At 43.7% G+C, this 14,250-nt stretch overlaps 2 protein-coding genes across 2 annotated transcripts; both read right to left on the bottom strand.

The window, feature by feature from the left end:
• Positions 1 to 2,493: 2,493 nt before the first annotated feature.
• On the bottom strand, positions 2,494 to 3,456 carry LOC128422899 (olfactory receptor 1102-like). The gene has a single exon (XM_053407519.1). The coding sequence runs from the start codon at positions 3,454 to 3,456 to the stop codon at positions 2,494 to 2,496; it is 963 nt and encodes a 320-aa protein (XP_053263494.1).
• A 4,735-nt stretch (positions 3,457 to 8,191) lies between these two features.
• Positions 8,192 to 9,145, bottom strand: LOC128422898 (olfactory receptor 1086-like). The gene has a single exon (XM_053407518.1). It carries the CDS (start codon positions 9,143 to 9,145, stop codon positions 8,192 to 8,194), a length of 954 nt encoding a protein of 317 aa, XP_053263493.1.
• Positions 9,146 to 14,250: the final 5,105 nt, after the last annotated feature.

Here is a 14,250-nt window from a genome sequence, read left to right as displayed (position 1 = left end):
CCAGTTCCCCAGTCAAGAATTATATCTACTGGGTCTGAGTGCACATACAAATACATACCTTAGTTCAGATAGCAAACCAACAGGCATTATGTTAGAGGAAATGGCTTCGCAAAAATGTGTATCTTGGGCAAAATCGCTATCAAATTTGTATATTAGGAGAACATTGCACTAAAATGCTGGTGGATTCTCAAGATGGCATTTAAAAAAAAATGTATATAAATAAATAAAAATTCCCAAACTGATGTGGAAATGTGTAGACCTGAATTTTGCAGTGGAAAAATGAGAAATGGAGAGAAACCTGAAACCGACCCAGTGCTTAACACTGGGGGGAGGGGATGTCACCAGTTTGCTCTCCTGAATGTCAGCTGTACACCAGGCATCTTATCTTATTTCTTCATTTTTCAAGTTGTTTTAAACATCAGGAACAGTATTACACAGCAGCAGATAAGGAGTTTGCCTGGATTTAAACAAACTGGTGCAGACAGACGAGTGATTCCTCCCCAATCACCCCAATGGCAAATAAAGAATTTCCTAAGTTTGGAGGTTACTTTGTGGGTCCCTTCATTTCTCTGCTCCTCACCTGGCATCTTCCTGCCGAATGAATTTGGGTGGCGGCTATGACAGCTGCTGCTCTGGGACAGGTGAGGAGACAGTTTCGGATGCTGATTCTCCTTCCAGGTGAGCTGGTGAGGAGAGCCAGGCAGGAGGTAGTAGGTCAGAGAAAGTGAGGGGAATGAAGAGGATGGGTGGGTTGCAAGTTCCCTACCTTTCCTCCTGTCAGAACGAGAGACACACCTGGCTGTCACTCATTTTCTGCCCAAAGAAAGGTCTCCATTTCCTGCTGACCCAACGCACCGTCCTTCATGCATCCCCACATACCTTAAAACTGACCCAGTGTCCTGCCTGTATCCTGTGGGCCCCAGTCTGGGAGGTAATATGGCTTTTATTGTTTGAGGAGCCCCTGGAGAACATGCATTTGCATCACAAGGAATGAAGGTCAAGGAGTCCAGGGGAAAAAAACAATCTCCCCTCTTGCCCTGGGCTTCCATTTTCCTGGCAGAAAACACTGGCATCAAGGGTATGGGGTGGAGCCCGAGGGGGTTGCAAACAGCAATGTTCAAATGAGCCCCTTAGGGACAATTCAGTTTGCAATTAAGGTGAACCTATCTAATTCACACTTTCTGGAACACAGGCTTTGAAATTTGCACTTGTCCAGATTTTGCAACAACAACAACAACAACAACAACAACAACAACAACAACAACAACAATAATATGCCACCCACCTAACTGAGTTGCCCAAGCCACTCTGGACAGCTCACAACAAAATATGAAAAACACAGTAAATGCAGTCAATGTGTATAAAAATGCATGAATTAGGGCAAAGTAAGAGAAAAGGTCTAGACAGAAAACCTAGACAGCATCTTAAAAAGCAGAGACATCACCTTGCCAACAAAGATCCTTATAGTTAAAGCTATGGTTTTCCCAGTAGTGATGTATGGAAGTGAGAGCCGGACCATCAAGAAGGCTGATCGCCGAAGAATTGATGCTTTTGAATTCTGGTGCTGGAGGAGACTCTTGAGAGTCCCATGGACTGCAAGAAGATCAAACGTATCCATTCTTAAGGAAATCAGCCCTGAGTGCTCACTGGAAGGACAGATCCTGAAGCTGAGGCTCCAAGACTTTGGCCACCTCATGAGAAGAGAAGACTCCCTGGAAAAGACCCTGATGTTGGGAAAGATGGAGGGCACAAGGACGACGGAGGACGAGATGGTTGGCAGTGTTCTCGAAGCTACCAGCATGAGTTTGACCAAACTGTGGGAGGCAGTAGAAGACAGGAGTGCCTGGCGTGCTCTGGTCCATAGGGTCACAAAGAGTCGGACACGACTAAACGATTGCACAGGAGAAAAGGTGTATTTATTGTTGCTGCTGCTGCTGCTGCTGTTGAATTTATATACTGCCATATACCTGAAGGTCTGAGGACAGTTCACAGAACATTTTAGGAAGAATCGTGTTGGGAAACTGTATATGAAACAAAATCACATTCAAAATTGACTTTGCACTAAGATACTAGTGATTTTTCAAGAAGATTGAAAAACAACAACTACACAAACTAACGTGGAAACAAGAAGATCTGAAGTTAATAGCGAAAAATTGAAATATTTCCCATATTGTTCTCAAGGGGCTAAACAGAAACAGGAGGACACAACAAGAACAACCATTAAAGGATTTGAGGACAGTCTGAGCTTTGAGGCTGGCTCCCCTTGTGACAGTGTGCCATGTTGAATTTGGCAGCTAAGCAGCTCTTCAGACTGGGAGACAATGCAGTTGCTGAACTGGGTGTTGGACACAAGACCCAGTGCAGAACCATGACCTAATTCTTTGGAATCTGTCCAGTAATGTATTGCTGAATTAAGTCTAACCAATGGGAATATGGTGTTAGCCACTGTACTTCGATCCCCAAGGGAAATTTCTCCAAAGGCAGGAGACCCTGTTAGTGAGGGAGATCAGAGCCCTTCTTCAAGCCCCCCAGAACCTTCCTCAGGGCTTCCTTCACCTCCTTGTTGCGGAGGCTGTAGATGACAGGATTCAACATGGGGATGATGATACAATAGAGAGTAGAGATCAGGGTGTCCACTTCCAAGGAGTAGCCTGCGCTGGGACGGTTGTAGTTGACGTTGGCCATCCCAAAATAGATGATGACCACAACTATGTGGGCGGCGCAAGTGGAGAAAGCTTTTCGCCTGCCGGTGTTAGAGCGGATCCGAAGGATGGCCGACAGAATGAAGATATAGGAGATGACCACCAGGAGGAAAGTCCCCAGACTGACAAACACACTTGCTACATGAAGGGCCATCTCGTTGACGTAGGTGTCGCTGCAGGCGATTTGCAGAAGAGGAGGGGCATCGCAGAAGATGTGGTGGATCTGGTTGGCCCCACAGAAGGCCAGGTTGGTGGAGAGCGCAGTGTGAATGGTGGAGGCCAGGAGGCCACAGGTCCAAGAAGCAGTAGCCAGAGGGAAACACACTCTTCTGCTCATCAGTTGAGCATAGCGCAAGGGTTGACAAATGGCGGCATAGCGGTCATAGGCCATGACAGCCAGCAGGGCGCACTCGGTTGCAGAAAATATCATCAGGAAGAACATCTGGGCCATGCACTGGTTGTAGGAAATGGTGTGTCTCTGGTGCAAGAAGTTCACCAGGATCTTGGGGATGGTGACCGACGAGTAGCAGATATCTATGAAAGCTAAATGGCTGAGGAAAAAGTACATGGGGCTGTGGAGGCGTGAATCCAGCTGGATCAGAATGAAGATCACCCCATTTCCCACCAGGGTGAAGAGGTAGATGGCCAGGAAGAGCAGGAAGAGGAAGGACTGACCCCTGTGGACCCCAGAGAAACCCAAGAAGATGAATTCGGTCACCACCAGCGTCCGATTGCTGCCTTCCATGGACTGCATCAAGGTCAACTCTGAGAAGAGAACCAGGAAGGAAGAGAGAGTGGGCAAAAGCTGTGTTGGTGATGTGGAATCTTTCCTGCTTTATGAAACAATCAAGACAAAAAGCCCCACACCAGTTCTTAGGGGCAGGGCTTTCCAATCAGAAGGTGCAGTTGCCCAAGTGGTTAGGTTACTCTGCACAGACACACACACACAGAGAGCTCTCCCCTTTAGATGCTAACTACTATCCTTTGCAGTAGGAGCAATTGTTGATCCAGACATCACTGGAGAAGATTTGGTCTTAGGGGGCAGAAATAATGCTGTACTGGGGAAACACTGAATGGAATACCCTGAACCGACCCCTTAAGCTATTCTTGTTGTAAGATAGTGGTGGCTAAACTTGGCCCTCCAGCTGTTTTGGGACTACAATTCCTATCATCCCTGACCACTGGTCCTGTTAGCTAGGGTTGATGGGAGTTGTAGTCCCAAAACTGCTGGAAGGTCAAGTTTGGCCACCACTGTTGTAAGACCTCTGAGCAGTTGTGACCACACTCTGTAGAACACAAGGGGGGCACCAAATACCTGTTTGCTGATTTGAACAAAGAATTTGCATCTCTCTCTCTCTCTCTCTCTCTCTCTCTCTCTCTCTCACACACACACACACACACACACACAGAGAGAGAGAGAGAGAGAGAGAGATAGTCACAAAACTGAGATTTAAAGGGCTTCATTCAGTGAAGCTGAGCTGTGCTGGTGCTATCTTCCAGGCTGAGGTGTGGTGCTCATGTATCTTTGCAGCGTTCATGCATCCAGCATGTGCATTTTGCTTCCAGAGTTGGATCTCTTAGCATCTCTGTAGCAATTATTGATCAGTCTGATAGGCTGATGTTCTCAGAATTAAAGTGCTTAGCTCAACTTGCTGCTGTTGTTGTATTTGGGAGATTCGGAAGATTTACTTCAGTAACACTTTCATATATAACGAAATCAACTGGACTGCAAAAATGACTCTACAACAGCCATTGATTTTCTGGATATATACATTAGACCCAGGAACAGCACATTGCCTGAACCTAGATCCATGTTTCCCAAAATTATTTGTGTCCCTGCTCCCTTGGTTCCATAACCACATCCCTGTTGTTCTTGTTTAGTCGTTTAGTCATGTCCGACTCTTTGTGACCCCCTGGACCAGAGCACTCCTGTCTTCCACTGCCTCCCGCAGTTTGGTCAAACTCATTCTGATCCCCTAATAAAAAGCCTTATTCATAATAGCAGTCTGCATGAACTGCTAACCATGAAATTTGAACCAGTAACATTAGGATCGCGTGTCTAAATGTTCCATTGCACATTGTAGCACCACTTTTCTTTCTCAAACATTTATTCAAAATGCAATAAAAACTTTTCAGTTTGTTTAATTCAGTTTATGAACTTGATCCGTCAATGCCAGATTTTCAATGTCTTCTTGTCGTTTACACCTACAGCGCCTTGCTGCTGGCTCTTGGCCTCTTAGCGCCCCCAGGGGAAATTCCCACCAGCCCTCTTGGAGAAGCACTCACCTGGAGGGCACTGCGGCCTCAAAGATTCTAAGAGCCTCAATTTGGCATCCAGACAGACATTCCAGTTGTCACATTAGGATAATTTATTAAAGAATAAAAAGTAGGGGGGGGGGAAGCAGGCAGAAGGTGAAAACAGAATGCAAAATAAACCTGTAGAAATAAAACCGGATGACTCCTAGCCTATCCACCACACTGGAGTCATTCTGATTTACTCACAAGTAAGCAGCAAGGATGGGCAGCTCCCCTGGCCATGGGGAGGGAGGAAAGCTGCAGGGGCGTCTCAGCTTTTTAAAGTCTCCCCACACCCACACCCCGGGCCAGATTAGGTTTGATGAGGCCCTAAGCGACTGAAGGTAATGGGGCCCTTGATATGTCCAGCTGTCCTTTGTCAACAACAAATTGTCGCTGTTTTTTGTGTTGAATATATGCTATTTGGTAATTGATGGACCTAATAGGTATCTCAAGCCAATTGCACATAACAAAATTGAACTGAAATACAATTAAGAAGAAGTATATTAATAGTGAAAGAAGAAGTATACTAATAGTGAAATAATTATTAAGCTCTAACTTAAAATGATTGGGGGCCCATGACTTACATCCTAGGAGCCTACACAACACAAAACACTGTTGCTGTCTGTAGGTTTTATTTTATTTGTTTTTTTATCTTCTATTTTTGGAAATGTACATCCAGTTTTTCCCCCTCTAAATTTTTTTTTGGGACCCCCAAGGGAGTGGGGTCCTAAGCCATAGCTTGTTTAGCTTATACATAAATCCAGCACTGTGGGATGCCAGAGCCAGTTGCTCAACATCCTCGTGTTGCTCAGTTAAGAATCTTAACTTTCCCTTTTGCATTTGAAAAGAAAGATGGAAAGATATGGGGGAGTTTGACTTAAAAGATGGGGGGAGGCTTTCTTTGCGCAGGTGACCTCTGGCTAAAGTTCAGCTACCCTGGCTAATAGCCACTGATAGACTTCCCCTCCTCCTTTAATTTGTCTAAGCCCTATTAAAAGCTGATTAGGGCAAGGCTACCATGATATGTTGAGGCAGCTAAACCCTTCAATGTTTTCTGCACTGTGAGACACACTACTTTTTGGTGGCCGGGGGAAATGTCTGTCCTGAATCTACAGCCCATGAGTAAGACTGATGCATAAAACCGCTTTTGACTAGGGAGGGGGGAGGGCATCAAATTCAGTTTACATTTAAAAACAGACTTAACTAATCTGCACTTTCTGAAACACTGGGGGGGGGACCCTTCAAAATTTGCACTTCCACGAATTTTGCAATACAGGTCCCCCCACTGAGGAAATGGCTGCCAGGATGCACCTACAGTGGCTGAATGTGTGCGCAAATAGATACATTACTCAAACGCATGCATTATTTTAAGGGAAACTGATATGCAAATATCTGTATATTGCCTAAAATGGCAATCTGCTGGGTACTAAAATGCTGGTGAATTTTTTGTGAGTACTTGGGAAAATAAAATAAAATCCCCAAGCTGATATGGAGAACTAAACTTAAGAGTGGAAAAAGGAGAAATCAAAACTGACACATCACCCAATCCTTACACTGGACAGAATGAAGTCAAGTGAAGCAGACTGCTTGCCACTTTGAGCATGTCAAAGCTCTGTCATCTTGTATGGAACATCGAACAGCTTTGCGCCCAGCTGTCAATCAGCCAGCCCAGATGATTCCTTGATTTCCCCGCATGTTTTAACCACCGTAAACAATATTGCACAGTGGCGGATGTGACATTTGCCTGGTTTTAAATGAACTGGTGTGTGCAGGTGAGCCATGCCTCCCTATCACCATTGCAAATCCAGCCTTTCCTGGGTTTGGAAGTGACTTTCCAGGTCCTTTTATTTCTCTGCTCCTCACCTGGCAATTTCTGGCCTGTGGAACTCAGCTGGTTGCTGCTGGGCTTGGAAGGATGTAGAGATATTTGGTTTCAGACGCTGGTGTTTCTTCCATGTCCCCCATTTGAGGAGAACCAGGCAGGAGGACCTGGAGGCCAGAGAAGGGTGGGTGGGTAGCAGAGTCTCCACCTTTCTTCCTGTCAGAACAAGGGATGGACCAGGCTGGGGCTCATCTTCAGCCCAAGGAATGGTTCCAGTTTCTGGCTGACCGTCCTTGTCCTTCAGGCATCACCATACGCCCTATAATTGGACATAGTTCTGCCTGCATCTTGTGGCCCAAACTCCAGCAGGAAAGAGAGCTTTTATTGCGTGTTTGAACAGCCCCTAAAGAGGGAAGGAATATCAGGGAGTGCCGGAAAAGACATCTTTTTCCCTTGGGTTTTTTCCCTGATAGAAAATGCTGGTGCCAAGGGTACAGATTAGATCTCAAGGGGATCAGGGAATAGCAGTGTTCAAATGAGGCTCTCAGGGAGGGGGGCGGAGGAAATGAATTCAATCTGCATTTGATTCACACTTTCCAAAAAACAGTACGAAGATCAAAACACAGCCAGCATTTCAAATTTGTACTTCTCCAGATCATATAGGGCAGATATCCAGCACAAGTCATATTTGCAGAACTATACGGGCGAACGTAAAATATGGAGAAAAGGTTTCATTTAAAGGGGAAATGGTGTTTCAAAGAATGACTATATCAAGCAAGGCTGCATACAAGAATGTGTGTGTCAGGAGAACTTTGCACTAAGATGCTGATGAATTTTGGGGAAGACTTAACAGAAAAAGACGTGGAAATGTGGATCCATGAAATTAAAAGAACTTAACTGTGGAAGAATGGGAATTTTTTGTTCTCAGAGAACTAAACTGAAAAAATAGGAAACAACAAGAACAACTGTTTCTAATGTTTGGTGCTTTATTGTGTTTTATATGTTCTGTAAGCGGCCCGAGTGGCTGGGGCAACCCAGCCAGATGGGCGGGGTATAAATATTATTATTATTATTATTATTATTATTATTATTATTATTATTATTATTGGATTTAGGTCTGAGGTTCAAGACAAATCCCCTTGTGACAGTGTGCCATGTTGAATTTGTCAGCTAAGCAGCTCTTCAGACTGGGAGACAATGCAGTTGCTGAACTGGGTGTTGGACACAAGACCCAGTGCAGAACCATGACCTAATTCTTTGGAATCTGTCCAGTAATGTATTGCTGAATTAAGTCTAACCAATGGGAATATGGTGTTAGCCACTGTACTTTGACCCCCAAGAAAATTTTCACCAAAGGCAGGAGACTCTTTTAGTGAGGAAGATCAGAGCCCTTCTTCAAGCCCCCCAGAACCTTCCTCAGGGCTTCCTTCACCTCCTTGTTGCGGAGACTGTAGATGACAGGATTCAACATGGGGATGATGATACAATAGAGAGTAGAGATCAGGGTGTCCACTTCCAAGGAGTAGCCTGCGCTGGGACGGTTGTAGTTGACGTTGGCCATCCCAAAATAGATGATGACCACAACTATGTGGGCGGCGCAAGTGGAGAAGGCTTTTCGCCTGCCGGTGTTAGAGCGGATCCGAAGGATGGCCGACAGAATGAAGATATAGGAGATGACCACCAGGAGGAAAGTCCCCAGACTGACAAACACACTTGCTACATGAAGGGCCATCTCGTTGACGTAGGTGTTGCTGCAGGCGATTTGCAGAAGAGGAGGGACATCGCAGAAGATGTGGTGGATCTGGTTGGCCCCACAGAAGGCCAGGTTGGTGGAGAGCACAGTGTGAATAACAGAGTCCAAGAGGCCCCAGATCCAAGAAGTGGTAGCCAGAGGGACACACACTCTTCTGCTCATCAGGTGAGCATAGCGCAAGGGTTGACAAATGGCAGCATAGCGGTCGTAGGCCATGACAGCCAGCAGGGCGCATTCAGTCCCTGCAAATGTCATCAGGAGGAACATCTGGACCATGCACTGGTTGTAGGAAATTGTGTGTCTCTGGTGCCAGAAGTTTGCCAGAATCTTGGGGATGGTGACGGATGAGTAGCAGACATCCAGGCAGGATAAATGGCTGAGGAAAAAGTACATGGGGCTGTGGAGGCGCGAATCCAGTTGGATCAAGGTGAAGATCACACCGTTTCCCACCAGGGTGAAGAGGTAGATGGCCAGGAAGAGCAGGAAGAGGAAGGACTGTCCCTCGTGGACCCCAGAGAAACCCAGGAAGATGAATTCGGTCACTGGTAGCGTCTGATTCCTGCTTTCCATGGCTCTGTTGAGGTCAGTTCTGAGTGGAGAACAAGAAAGAAAGAAAGAAAGAAAGAAAGAAAGAAAGAAAGAAAGAAAGAAAGAAAGAAAGATGTGGGCAGGGAATGCAGATATGTGCATGGGCCAGAGCTGGGTTGCTGGTATTTTTGTCCGTAAAGATTTCTCTGCTTTCATCATTTTCATAGTCTCAACAAGAACACATTTATAAATTCATTTTATAATTTATGCGCACAAAAAACAACAACAGAGGATGTGTTACTGCCCCAGGTGGGGGCATATTCAACTTTTGGGGGTCTGCAACTGATGTAACGCCAAAGCATTTTCTCATAAGTTAAGTCAGCACAAAGAATCTGGTGCTGATAGAATTTAAGATACAGAAATAGGCAGCTGAGCCTGAACCTTGCTTTCAATTCCCTGCTTGGAGAGGGGGTCCCATTGATCTGGAAGACACATCGGTTTCTCTAGGAAGGAGGTCTTCTGCTTAACCTTTAGACCCATAAACTCATCAAACAGTTGAGTTGGAAGGGATTCTCAGGGTCATTTAGTTCAATGCAGAGAACTCGACTAAAGCATCCATAACAGACTGCTCTCTTCTATATTAGTTCATATTCTTTCTTAACAATAAAATTATATTCTTTTGATCTCTTCCTGGTGGGTTTTTTTTTTTGGGGGGGGGTTGTTTTTATAGCTGGGATACCCTCCCACAAACTTATCTCTGTGAAGTAGAAAAGGACTTCTTCAGAGAGAGGATTAAATCAGGAGCAGAGCGGTGAGAAAGATTGGGAACATCTACATTTATTTTCCTTCCATCAAACCACACCTGGAATACTTTGAGACCTTTCTACTTACCAAACCTTTAAAAATAAGAGATCGGGTTGCAATTCTATAAAAGCAACTTAAGGGATTTCTGGAACTAGAGCAAGCATGGGAGGTAGGGATTGAAGCAGCGCAGTGTATCAACTCAGCACATGCCGTTCAAAGGAAAATATCACAAGGCATGCAGGTAAAATTTCTAAGATTAAAAGGAAAAAATGTCATATGGGGGGGAAAGCTGATCAGGTATTCCATTTAAGATCAGAGTGAATAAAGCCAAATTCTTCTAGACTTACCTCCTGGTACAGTGATATCTTGGTTCTCAAACTTAATCCATTCCATTTTTTTTCCAAATGATATTTATTAAGATTTCAAAAAAAGTTACAGAAGTAATAAGAAAATGAAAAAAGAAAACAAAAAATACAAAATACAGAAAAGAAAAAAAGGACAATTAAAAATAAATTCATCTTTCCATGTCTTGCCTTTCATTTACTTGTTTCCTGACCTCCTCACACCTCCCTTTTTTTGTATTCCATTTTGAATGGTTAATTCAGCAAATCCTTTCCCTCTTTGTTTTTATCTTAATTCTTTATCTTAACATATTATAACTTTATATTTTCATCTATTGACAACCCCTTTTTGCATATTCCTTTTTAACTTTGTTGCTAAAACCACTTCATTTCATTCCGACATCATTTTAACATTCATTAATTTTACAATGTTTCTGTAAATAATCTTTAAATTTCTTCCAGTCTTCTTCCACCGACTCTTCTCCCTGGTCTCGGATTCTGCCAGTCATTTCTGCCAGTTCCATGTAGTCTATCACTTTCATCTGCCATTCTTCCAGGGTGGGTAGATCTTGTGTCTTCCAATATTTTGCAATGAGTATTCTTGCTGCTGTAGTAGCATACATAAAGAAAGTTCTGTCCCTCTTTGGCACCAATTGGCCGACCATGCCCAGGAGAAAGGCCTCTGGTTTCTTCAGGAAGGTATATTTAAATACCTTTTTCATTTCATTATATATCATCTCCCAGAAAGCCTTGATCCTTGGGCACGTCCACCAAAGGTGAAAGAATGTGCCTTCATTATCTTTACATTTCCAACATTTATTATCGGGCAAATGGTAGATTTTTGCAAGCTTGACTGGTGTCATGTACCACCTGTATATCATTTTCATAATATTCTCTCTTAAGGCATTACATGCCGTGAATTTCATACCTGTGGTCCACAACTGTTCCCAGTCAGCAAACATAATGTTATGTCCAACATCTTGTGCTCATTTAATCATAGCAGATTTAACCGTTTCATCCTGCGTATTCCATTTCAACAGCAAGTTATACATTCTTGATAGTATCTTAGTTTTGGAGTCTAACAGTTCTGTTTCCAATTTTGATTTTTCCACCTGGAAGCCAATTTTTTTGTCCAAATTGTAGGCCTCCCTTATTTGATAATAATGAAGCCAGTCTCACACTTTATCTTTTAGTTTCTCAAAACTGCAATTTCAATTTATCTCCTTCTTGTTCCAGAATTTCCCAATATTTCGGCCATTTGGCCTCCATATTGAGCTTTTTCTGGGCCTTCGCTTCCATCGGTGACAACCACCTTGGGGTTTTATTTTCAAGTAGGTCCTTATATCTTATCCAGACATTAAACAATGCTTTCCTGACAATATGGTTTTTAAATGCTTTGTGTGCTTTAACCTTGTCATACCACAAATATGCATGCCACCCAAAAACGTTATTAAAACCTTCTAAATCCAAAATGTCTGTGTTCTCAAGAAGCAGCCATTCTTTCAACCAGTAGAATGCTGCTGATTCATAATAGAGTTTAAGGTCTGGCAGGGCAAATCCACCTCTTTCCCAAACTTAATCCATTCCAGAAGTCCATTCAAAGTGTTTCAAAACCAAGGCAGGCTTTCCCATACAAAGTAATGCAAAATGGATCAATCTGTTCCAGACTTTTAAAAACAACCCCTAAAACAGCAATTTAACATGATTTTTACTATCTAATGACACCATTGATCCATAAAATGGAAGCAATAAACAATGTACTGCAGTCATGCGATCCATCAGTAGCTGAACTAGGTTCCACATAGTCACAAAAACAAAACAAAAAAGAGCCACAAGAACACAAAATAAATAGCAAAAACAGACAGACCTCAGCGTAACACTCAAAACGGAGCAAGTTCAGCTTCCAAAAAAAGTTCACAAACTGGAACGCTTACTTCCGGGTTTGCAGTGTTTGGGTTCCAAGTTGTTTGACTACCGAGGTGTTTGAGAACCAAGGTGTTAGAATTTCTGCTCCATGATTGCAGTCATGGGATTGTTGTCTTTCACATGACGGTGTATGTTTTGAATCCACAGAGTGGGAAGTGACGGAGACAGGATGTTTGTGTTCCTGTGTTCCGTGAAGTGGGACTATTGTCCTTTGTTCTTTCTCTTTGCTGTCTGATGCTAGAGAGAGAGGGAGCCATCTTGCAGTGCTCCGTGTGTGTTTATATGTAAATACAGTAGATTAGCCAAAATGCTGAGTTGCTGAGGTCTGTTACGCAAGGTGCAAAGACTCTGCTGATCCCTAAGTGTGCCGATGTCTGTTGCCATTGGTCGCTGTGATGTTTGGGCAGAAGAAAGCTTTTAAAACTCCTGAATGACCAGGAGGGAGGGAACATGCCAGTCAGGCATGTGTCCCTGCCAGGGTCCTACTTGAGTGTAGGACGAGCTCCTACCACTGTATTTTGAAAAAGGAAGCTCTGGAAAAGACCCTAGCGGCAGCTAGACTGGTGACTGGGAGCGGCTGCCAAGACCACATAACACCGGTCCTGAAAGATCTTCATTGGCTCCCAGTATGTTTCCGAGCACAATTCAAAGTGGGGGGGGGCTGACCTTTAAAACCCTAAACGGCTTTGGTCCTGTATACCTGAAGGAGCGTCTTCAACCCCATCATCCAGCCTGGACACTGAGGTCCAGCGCCGAGGGCCTTCTGGTGGTTCCCTCCCTGCGAAAAGTGGGGTTACAGGGAACCAGGCAGAGGGCCTTCTCGGTAGTGGTGCCTGCCCTGTGGAACGCCCTCCCAGCAGATGTCAAGGCAATAAACAACTATTTTACTTTTAAAAGACAACTGAAGGCGGCACTGTTTAGGGAAGTTTTTAATGTTTGATGCTGTACTGTTTTTAATATTCATGTGGAAGCAGCCCAGAGTGGCTGGGGAAACCCAGCCAGATGGGCGGGGTATAAATAAATAAATAAATTATTATTATTATTATTATTATTATTATTATTAGAAAGTTGGAGGGCACAAGGAGAAGGGGACGACAGAGGACGAGATGGTTGGACAGTGTTCTCGAAGCTACCAGCATGAGTTAGACCAAACTGCGGGAGGCAGTGGAAGACAGGAGTGCCTGGCGTGCTCTGGTCCAGGGGGTCATGAAGAGTTGGACACGACTAAATGACTAAACAACAACAACAACTATATGGGATGTTTCAAAGGCAGTAATGAGAGGTCAAATCATTTTAAAAGACTCATACTTGAAAAAATAAAACAAAGGGAGAAGGCATGCAACAATTAGAAAGAAATGAAACACATAGCTATGTTCTCTACAAACAATATTAGAGAAGAGCAGAAGCAGAGAGAAAACAATATGATCTCATAAACTGCACTCAAACAGAAAAAAGCTGATTTGATAGACAGTGTGTCTTCAATAAAGGAAACAAAGCTGGCAGATCGTGACCATATTTGTTTAAAAATAAACAGTAGAATAATTGGGTCCAACAACTAAAGACCAACGAGGATAAACTGATAATAGGATCTGATAACGTCACAAATAATTTTTTAAAATTGTATGAGAAATTGCATGCATCTGATTGTCCCCAAAATGATGCTATTGAAGCATTTAATGATGTCTAGCCCAATTTGATTCTGATAAGCACCAGCCTCCTATAATGATCTCTGAGCTCCACAGTATGGTCAGTGAGATATTTTTTTAAAAAAAATAGCCCCTGGACCAGAAGGCTTCACAGCTGATTATTGTAATAAATTTGAACAAGTCTTCTGCCCATGAAGTTGTAATGTGTTCACTGTGTACATCAAGAAGTTCTCCCTTTTGCTAACATTGTTCTGAGAACCACAGCTGGTCAGACTACAGAGATGCCAAGAGATTCAGCAAGAGTAGCAAAAAGGGAGAACTTCTGGATGTGCCTGAGGGACATGGTGTCAACTTGAAGGGCCGTGGGAGCATTTCTTGCTTCCGTGAATGAAGCCCTTCTGAGCATGGCAGCCTCAAAGCCCTGCAATGG

This window comes from Podarcis raffonei, chromosome 10 (assembly GCF_027172205.1).
Source record: "Podarcis raffonei isolate rPodRaf1 chromosome 10, rPodRaf1.pri, whole genome shotgun sequence".
Lineage (NCBI taxonomy): Eukaryota > Metazoa > Chordata > Lepidosauria > Squamata > Lacertidae > Podarcis > Podarcis raffonei.
This window is presented reverse-complemented; position numbering and strand designations above follow the sequence as displayed.